This window comes from Maylandia zebra, linkage group LG9, assembly GCF_041146795.1.
Source record: "Maylandia zebra isolate NMK-2024a linkage group LG9, Mzebra_GT3a, whole genome shotgun sequence".
NCBI lineage: Eukaryota > Metazoa > Chordata > Actinopteri > Cichliformes > Cichlidae > Maylandia > Maylandia zebra.
Window position 1 is genome coordinate 3,721,162 of NC_135175.1, and position 9,804 is coordinate 3,730,965.

General features: G+C 39.1%; 1 protein-coding gene across 1 annotated transcript; it reads left to right on the top strand.

Annotated features, from left to right (window-relative positions):
* Window positions 1-1,803: 1,803 nt before the first annotated feature.
* On the top strand, window positions 1,804-9,583 carry LOC101465923 (C-C chemokine receptor type 3). Its single transcript, XM_004568919.4, has 3 exons — window positions 1,804-1,916; window positions 2,451-2,644; window positions 7,249-9,583. The coding sequence occupies exons 2-3, from the start codon at window positions 2,478-2,480 to the stop codon at window positions 8,123-8,125; spliced, it is 1,044 nt and encodes a 347-aa protein (XP_004568976.2). The 5' UTR covers window positions 1,804-1,916; window positions 2,451-2,477; the 3' UTR covers window positions 8,126-9,583.
* The last annotated feature ends 221 nt before the right edge of the window (window positions 9,584-9,804 follow it).

Here is a 9,804-nt window from a genome sequence, read left to right on the forward strand (position 1 = left end):
CTGTCTTCTTCTCCTCCATAGGACATGCAACGCACTTGTGGTTAACGGGTGATTGAAAAAAACAAACAAAAACCAAATTGAACTCTGACGTAGATGAACCCGTACATGAGTTTCCGTACATGAGGACAATTAGATGCTTTGAAATCCTGGAAAAAACTATTGTAGACGTTTGAGACTTTCTAAGAATTTCACAGTAACAGTAAAAACTTGGTCCTGGTAAAGAAAAAAGTTAGTCACAAAGACCCGGAGATTTTAGGTGAAATGATACTACCAGCTCAGCATTTCCCGTGGTTGTTGTTCTGTGGTTGTTGTGGTAAGTTTGCGACAAATGTGTGAGAAGCACCTGCAGACACACACTGCATACCAACAGCTACGCGAATACACACACCTATTATGTATACTAATATATATGTAGATAGATAAATAGATCTATATCTATGTATATATTTCCACCCAAACCATCTCTGTGCTAATTTATAGCTGGTTTATTGAAGTAAAGCACAGATGGGACAAATTTTGGTGCAGACGAAACCTGGCTGAAGAGAAAATGCAGAAGAGGCTATAATGAGATTGAGTGCAATTAGCAGACAGTAGAATATGAAAAAGAATGTGTAAAACACTCCTTATCGCTGAATGAACACGTGATTTTCATGTTTCAGGTCTGTTATTAGCTGTACACTGAATGTCCCTTCACAGTCTGTTTCCATTTTGTCACGTTGTTCTTCCGCAGCGCAAACCTTTGCAAGACTTTGAAGTATTTCTAAAATTATAATGTTTCCATTTCATGCAAAATGAAAATGTGGTGGATAAAAATAAACCGCAAACCACTTCAGGAAAATAAGCAAAAAAAAAACAGGTGGGGGTGGGTTGATGGGGGTTACTCAGCTGCACCTGACTTCACATACCCTGACATCACGGTTTATTGAAACCTCTTAAAAAGGTGAAAGATGACATTTTTATTTTGCTCACTTTTCACTTACTGTTTGATCAGCACAGAAAATTACTTGGTTAATTTTAAGTTTGGTTTGATTGAACATATACGTCTACAAGGATCCACACGTCACGAGTTGGGAAACAGACCAGTGAAGCTTGGGTTGGAGTTCACTCCAGAACACATCATCATCCACGAGAGAGTGACACCTCTCTGGGGCGGAACAAGTGGTAGACGTTTGCGTGATTGAGGTCGACTACCTGCGGTCCCGATCTTATATATTTGTGATCTGCAAGAGGTAAAGGACAGTGTGTGCTTTGACATTACGTTTATTTGTTTTTCTTTCCCCAAATAAATGCTTATAGGGGAGCAATTTGTGTAAGATACAGCTGTGGTGGCCTTTATTTATAGAAGGGATTGGTATTCATATATAGAAGTATAACGAACCCAGGCCCAGTCTCGTTGTACTACGCAGTCTAGCTTTGACCATAGCTACGTGGGACCAGGGTTACAATTAATCGTACTTTACTCCAAGGTTCCTGAAGCAAAATTACATCACCAGTGCAGCTCACATGCATTGTGTTTTTGCAGTGCAGTTTTTAGTCTAAACACAGGAGAAGTGCTCGACTATGGAAATGGGGTGGGAATTGTTCCAAAGTACGGGAGCTTCTTGAACACACATTAGCAGAGTCTCATTAGAATACTGCTCTACCTTGTGTGGGTCACTTCTGTTCCAGTTGTATATCAAACAAGCTTGATCATTTTGCCACCTCATGACCCGATCCTTTGAAGTCTTCTCAGTCCCTGCTGTGGCTTTCATGTCACGTCATAAACAGAACACCCTGCTCTGCTGCTTTGAGCACAATTGACAACAGCTCCTCCCTGAAGGCAGATAATGTAACTTCCTCTGGTGTTGGTAACTTAAACACAGATAACCAAACTCTATCATCAGAGTCGGACAGCAGCAGAAGAAATAGGACAGACAGTAAGTCAGTTCATGCTTACATTTGCTTTCATTCCTCAGGCTTCCTGTCTTTTTATTTTTAAAGCTTCACCTTCTTATATCATTCCAAATAGAGTTAACCCTATAATGCCCTCTGTATCATATTTGGTACATGAGTTTCTGAGACATATATCTCATCAAATTGTTTCAAAATGTTATGGACAAAACTTTGTTAACAGCAATGTTAAATAAAAGTTGCAAAACTCCCCCCAATGTCTCACATGCAATACAAAAAATATATAATTAAAAATATATCATACATAACACGATCTAGCAAAAACAAGTTTGTGGATTTTGTTATAAGGGTTAACCTCTTAAGCCCCAAGCCTACCTGATCTCCTGCTTTTGCCCCCGTATCAGGGGGCGTTGGGGCTTAAGAGGTTAATAAACATCTCAGTTCCAAAGAATAAGGATTTTCTGGCTTTTTTTTCAAGGGTTAAGACTTGATCGTTTTCTAATTTTCACGTCATTCTGAACGTATTGTAAACGGTGTTTTCTTACATTTCTGTTTGTCAGACTTTCCTTTAAGCATTTGACACAAAGATGGAATATACGACTGACCCGGATTATGACTACAGCGAATATACAGAAGCTGTACCATGCACCAGGGACAATGACAACAAACTGGGAGCGCTGCTGTCCATCCTTTACTACTTCATGTTTGCCTTCAGTGTCATTTGCAACGGGATAGTCCTCATCATCATCTGTCGGTAAGTTAGTCTAACAAAGCTGGATTATTTTGTTCTCTGCAGTGTTGGCATTAAATAAAAGATCTTGAATGAATTTCTACTGATTTAACTCTTGAGACTTGTGGCGGGTCGGTCACCCTCTCTCAACCTGCACAGACACCTGAGAACTGTCCACCCATCAGTGCAATGGGACGATAAAACACAGTCAGTTAATCAGTCAGTAATGAAGGTGCCAGCGTGTCTACTGCAACCGTTGCTGCTGCTTTTGCTGCAGTATCTACAGCATCATGCATATACCACCACAACCACCTAAACCAACCCAGAGCTCTATGAGACTCTGTGAGAACTCAGTGAATGAAGACCCGCCAATGATTGCACTTGATATCCAAGTGTTTTCAGTTGTGGATGATAAAGGATTCAGGAAGTTTATTCGTGCACTGAATTCTATTTTATATTGTTGTTGATAATAAATTAATTCAAGCAATAAAACAACTTATTGAGCGGCTCGGGAGCCGAAAGAGCCGGCTCTTTTTAGCGAGAGAGCCGGTTCTCTAAAACGAGCCGGAATTCCCATCCCTGCTGTGACTCACATTACTTTTAGGTGAAAATTTAAGCTGTAATTCCTAAGATGGTAATGCTGACTGATTTAGCAACACCTGTGGTCTAGTCTGGTAAAGTTCTCGACTGGGTTCTTCATAAGATGTACGAGGGAAAAGAGTTGCCGTGTCTTAGAGTACAGCCACATTCAGCCTTTTCTTATTACACGAATACTGTAGAGTTCATGAAAACAACAATGTAAAAATATGACAAGTCTGTGATGGTTATGCTTCAGTGCAAGTTAAAAGTGGCTTGTTGCACCATTTCATGAAAGTTATAGGTGTGAAAATAAAATGAACCCAGTGGAGATGTCGGATCTGTCCTACAGTAAAACTAGTTCAACGTCAGCAATCAGCTCATACAAAGGTGATTATCAGCTTAATTAGTCAGTCCTGAATCTGTGAACACGTTCATATGAAAGGTGGGACATTCTGACCAATTAGGTACATAAATAGATCTAGCAGTGTAACTGATTTTAAGACGGTAAGATAAGAGATATATTCACTGTGTTAAAACAGCCAAACCAAAGCAAAATAAATAACTGTCTTAATAAACAATAACACTGTACAAAACATCTTGGAAAGTGAAAGATTTACACTAAAAAGGAGCTGACTTAAACATAAAATACAAAATAGAGCTCCCAGTAAATCAAAGCCTAAATACAATGTCAAACAAGAATGCAGGTATTTGCTGTACGAGGCTTTAAAGGCAAAGCGGCAGCTCTTTGTGTGAGTGGAAAAGTATTTAAATGTATGTGAAGTGAGAAAGGAAAGGTAGCAAGAATAGACTAGTTAATAAGCCTATTAACTAGTAACCAGTATTAACCAGTATTACAGTTCTATCACTAAAAGGCCATAGTGCCAAATAACCATTGCTTATGTCATTGAGTTAACATTTGATTGTGTACGTAAGAACGTTTTGGCATTGTTGAGCTCAGCTGCAGCCTGAGTGGTGGTTAACATTTGGACAGCAAAAACTAATGAATCTAAAACCAAAACTCAAAGACGCAGACTATTTGCAAATCTCAAATTAGGTCAACAAACACCTGCAGGCCAAACGTGTTCAAGAACAGGCTGCGGCATAATTTACCATGGTGAAGTACACCAGTAAACAGCAAACTGCCTTTGAAACACTGAAACCTCAAGATTAACTCTAAAATGATTTCACCTGCCTGCTTTGTAGCAGAGGCTTACAGTGGAATCCAACAACAGCAACCAAACCAAATATATTAACCAGTCAAATTAAGCCGTCATAATTTTAATAGCTTTAAAAATTTGTGATAAGTGTGCCTTGCTCTTCTTTTAAATTTATGTTTTTAGTTAAAATCAGTAAAACTAAGAGTATTAGCCAACCTTTAGCTCTGTCAGCATGTATTTGGTGTCGTATTGTTTCCATACGTACAGCAGTGTCACCTTTATTTATGTTCAGAGTTTTAATAATTTTTTGCCAAGATCTTTTGTTGGTGATGATGCACCTTTGACTACACGGTGGACCATCCATGCATGACAACATCTCATGCTCTCTGAAACACTTTTTCAGATCCATCCATCCGCTGATCCTTATCAGGGATAATGAATGATGACATTGTTGGGATATATCAGCGCCATCAGGGGAGGAAAAAGATTCAGTGATGGAAAACCTGATCTTTCCATATATTCAGTTAGTCAGCTCACCTGTGTGTATGCATCCACATGTCAACACATCTCTTCCTCCCATGTTGACATTTTGTTGTGCTTTCATGAGAAACAGTGATCATTTTGATTCTTATCTCTTCAGAATATGCTGATCTCATTTTTGTTCGTCGATGAAAGTGGCATTACATTTCATCATAGTTTTTACTTAGTTATCGTTTTGTTTTCATCAGAAAAAAAAGGTTGTTAACAAAAATGATCAATGAAACTAACGCTGGTGCAGTAGCTTGACAAAACCTCAAACCCCAGTCAGAGATAAGGGCTAAGTAAGTTTCCTGCTTCAGGCTCTGTGCAAATGCACGTAGGAAGGGGGATTTCAAACCATCCCACTTACTCCAGTCAGTGACAATTTCTGAAGCTGAAGAAAAATACATTTTATTAATAAAAATAAAATTAATAAAGAACATAATAACCTTAAAATTCAGCATTGTTTCTATAACGCAAAATATTGCACCTGAATAGAGTTATTCATCTTTGTGATGCTGTTTATTTCCAACATGATAGTTGCACATTGCAGCTCTGAAACTTTAAACTAGATACATTAAAGGATACTGTCCCATAGCCTAATTAAGATAATGTGAAAAACCACTTTAGTGTGTTTACTGTGTTCTACTAGCTGCAGTTCCAGCACCGTTACATAAGACATAGCAACAGATTACAGATTATAGTTTCTGCATACCAACTGAGTATATCTTATATAGATATGCACGGTTTGCAGTAACTCTACAGCTGGGCCTGTTTCATGATGTTACTGAGATACAGCTTAATGACTTGCACATATAAAATACAGTCTTCCAGTAGAGAATCTACACTGGCCTGAAAACATGTTTAGAATTGGTGAAAACGTGACACTGACAGCTAATTTTAAGCTAAAGCTTTGAACAAAACCACCTACTAATATTACGTGCGTTATCTTTACCATGGTGAAGGTTCTGAGGTAAAAAGACAACAGTTTTCATGACTAGTGGTTTTTGCTGAGTCTAAACTCACTTTGTGTTACACCTCTCTTTCCAACTGATGCAACACGATAAAAGCCAGGTTTGTATGGCAGGCACTAGATGCAATACTTCTTACGCTGATGTGCTCAACATTCTGAAAAAGGGTAAAGCTGAACTCAAATGGCATGACCTTTTTCCATCGTAGAGTTCTGAGAAATCTACAAAGTTTTAATAGAACTAGTTTGCAGTAGACAGAGTTAATTGATTAACCATCCACCTCTGTAGTGTACCCCACCTCTTGTCATATGTCATCTGAGACGCGCTCCAGGTCCCTTGCTTTGTTTGTCACACCTGCGTTGAGTCAGTTAATCACTGACCCTTGTGTATGTTCATATGTGCAGCAGTATCCCCAGTCTTCAGATTGTCTCTGTACTCACACTTTCCAGTGCCTCCTACTGTTGCTTCTTTTTGATTTCCTGTTTATGACTGCAGCTTGTACTTGACTTCTGCTCTTTGACTCGTCTGCATCAAGTGTGTCATTACTTTGGTTTTTTAGGATTTTTGTATTGTTTTGTTGTTTTTAGTGCTTTGTTAATGCCACAAATGGCCTGCAGGTCTTCTTTGAGTATTAAACTCTGGATTTTTGTTCTGCGTTTAGCTTGAACTCTTCATTTCATCGTGATCAGTGAATTGTGGTACATGCTGAGATTTGATTTTCACCCAGGTGTCATCCACGTACTTGAACCAATGACTTGAGTCATTGGTTCAGTCATTGGTTCTTCATGTACAAGTTGGCCACAATGGGTGAAACTGGGGAATCCTTGGCACACCCATGTTTCTGCCTGAAGGTCATAAGTATCTTTGCTACTGACCGGTGACAATGTTTTTCTTGTGATACTCTTTCTGGTTTAGCAAAGCCGTGCATCTACTCTTGTCTGCCAGAAGGATGATAATGTTGTTATTGGTTTTCTAATATAATATAACAATACATTTTAAAAGCGCCAATGGCGGAGGAGCATGGCGAAAGAGTTTGAAATATTACTCTTTCTGGGTCACAAAATAAACTTTCAAGACATTTTCTTACTGAGGGTACATCTGTGGACTCTCTAACATGCTTGTCAGGGGCACAGCAGCAGAAGCTTAGAAGGTGCTGTCCTACCAAGAAGTCAATGTACTTTCCACTAATTGTATTTGTGCATTCCAAAATATTATTTTATAATTTAATATCTTTGCTCAGACTCCATGGTAATGATGACATCCAGAAATGCCACTGATTTTAAAGATGTGCTGATTTACTTCACTGAAGGTTCCACTGATCTCTGTTACCTGGAAAACACCTGAGGTTAGATTGTTTCATGATGACTGACCTGTGAATCTTTTTATGTTGACTGCTTTCTAGGTTTGATCAGCTGACCACTGTGACCAACATCTTGCTGCTGAACCTTGTGATGTCCTCCCTGATCTTCATGATCAGCCTTCCTTTCATGGCAGTCTACATGCAGCTCTCTAACTGGATCTTTGGCGAAGTTATGTGCAAGATTGTTAGTACTGTCTACTATCTGGGTTTTTACAGCTCTGTACTCTTTCTAGCCCTTCTGACCTTTGATCGGTACCTTGCAATTCTGTACCCGTTGAATGACTCACAAGTGAGAAATCGAAAGTATGCAGGAATCTCCTGCACTGTTGTGTGGCTAGTCAGTGGGTTAGCATGTATCAGACCAATGATTATCTATAGTAGTTTCTTTTCTAGTCTTGATAACAAAACTTTTTGTGAGGAGTACCCTCGAAACCTTACCTATGTCGATATGGACAAGCTGAGAAAATCTGGGTTTTACCTTCAGCTGAGTGTTTTCTTGATTTTCCCACTGATTGTTATTTTCTACTGCTACAGTAGGATTGCAATCACTGTTATGTCATCCAGGATTGCAAGCAAATTCAAGACAGTCAGGCTCATCTTCATCATTGTGCTGTTGTTTTTCATGTGCTGGACTCCTTTCAACGTTGTACACTTGATGAACATTAACAATGAAGTTAAGAGTGAGTGTGAGGACAAACAGAAACTGGGTTATGCACTTCAAATTACTCGCACCATTGCCTACTTTTACTTTTGTATCAGTCCTGTATTCTATACTTTTGTTGGGAAGAAATTCCAGAACCACTTCAGGCATCTGCTGGTGAAACACTTCCCAAAGTTAAAGAGGCATATGTCTGTTAGTCAAAACAGCAGAAGCTACGTGAACACAAAAACGACACCAAATGATTATAGGGATATTTAGCGAACCAGCTTGCGGCCATACCACCCTGAGCACTCGTCTGATTTCGCAAGCTAAGCAAGGTTGGGCTTGGTTAGTGCTTGGATGGGAGACTGCCTGGGAATAACAGGTCAGCCCGGGCACCATGGCACGGTGGTTAGCACTGTTGCCGCACAGCAAGAAGATCCTGAGTTCAGTTCCACCAGTTCTCCCCGGGTACTCCCGCTTCCACCACAGTCCAGAGACATGCAATTAGTGGGGATAGGTTAATTGGAAGCACTAAATTGCCCATAGGTGTGAATGTGAGTGCAATTGGTTGTGTCCTGTCTCTGTGTTAGCCCTGTGACCTGTCCAGGGTGTACCCTGCCTCTCGCCCTACGACAGCTGGGATAGGCTCCAGCGCCCCCCATGACCCTGAAAAGGATAAGCAGAAGTGAATGGATGAACGAGCAAGTCATGGTTTTACAACCAACTGAAGGAAGGGATGAGTTCATCAAGAGTGAAACTTTCGGTTTCCAGGAACTAGCGTCTAGGACTCAAACTTCTATATCTTCATTATTCGAGGCAAAGTCCTTAAACCAAAAATCTAATTGCAGAAGATTTTTAAATTTTATTTCATGTAGCTCCTGGTGTACAAATTGTCTGCTATCAACCACAAACCTAGTTTGCCACCAAGTTATGTAACAAATGATATTGTCCCTAAGGAAAATATTTGTTCTCTGTATATTCTGTACATAGCCTTATGAAAGATGGTATATAAGCTTTAAAAGGTTTATTTTTGTTTTATTCTGACCATGGCTGCCCTCTTATGGTCAGAGTTCAGCTCCATTACTGATGAAGCTGAGAAACTTCAGCTTTGAGAACTATAAATACTGGATTTATATTTAAGAGCAACATATTGACAGATCTTTACTTGTTACAGAAAAAGACTTTGCAAGAGTGCATTCAGAAAGTAAAATTTAAGTAGGAATGAACAAATGAACACATGACTGTAGAATAAGAGATGATCCAAAAATCTGTTACATTTAAAAAAAAGTAATCTATAGATATTATATTACATTACAACCTCACAATAGTTTTAAATAATGAGGTACGTTATGTAGAAATAACCTATTCGAGGTCAGCCTTCAGACTGATCTAAACACACTGATTCTGGTTTTTCTCTACACCGGGCTATTTGATGTTTTTGATTTGGTCATCTCAGGCACAACGCTCTCGCGGAGGCCCCACCCACCTGGTGGTTTTCGAAAGCCAATCAGTGTGTATAAAATTATTCATTTTTGTCAATTTATTCAGTTTTTAAAATTAAGCCAAATTTAGAATGAAAGGAAACAGATTGTAGTTAGAAAGGGTAATTAATGGATACTTAATGTTCATTTCTTTTGTATTAGTAAACACAACGTACTTAAGTAAAGAAACCTGTTTATGACCATGCATTTCTTCATGTTGTTCTGCACATAATAAACTTCACTTCCAAACATTTTTAAATTGCTGATGTGATTTTTTTACAAGCAGTATACATCAGCGGTGTGTGGTGAGTTTTACAGAAAGTTTATCAGAGACGATCCCCTCTTCTCCTGATTCACACAGCTTCAACAGCTTCCTTCACTAGATCAGATTAAAACATAGTTTGTACTGCTTATCTGAAATATACATCGACAGCTTCACCTTTCTGCTCTCCTATCCTGGCTGAAGAATTGTAA

Coding starts and splice junctions, on each gene's coding strand:
- LOC101465923 (XM_004568919.4), top strand. CDS start 2,478: ATGGAATATACGACTGACCCGGATTATGACTACAGCGAATATACAGAA. Junction 2,645..7,248: donor GTCCTCATCATCATCTGTCG/GTAAGTTAGTCT, acceptor ACTGCTTTCTAG/GTTTGATCAGCTGACCACTG.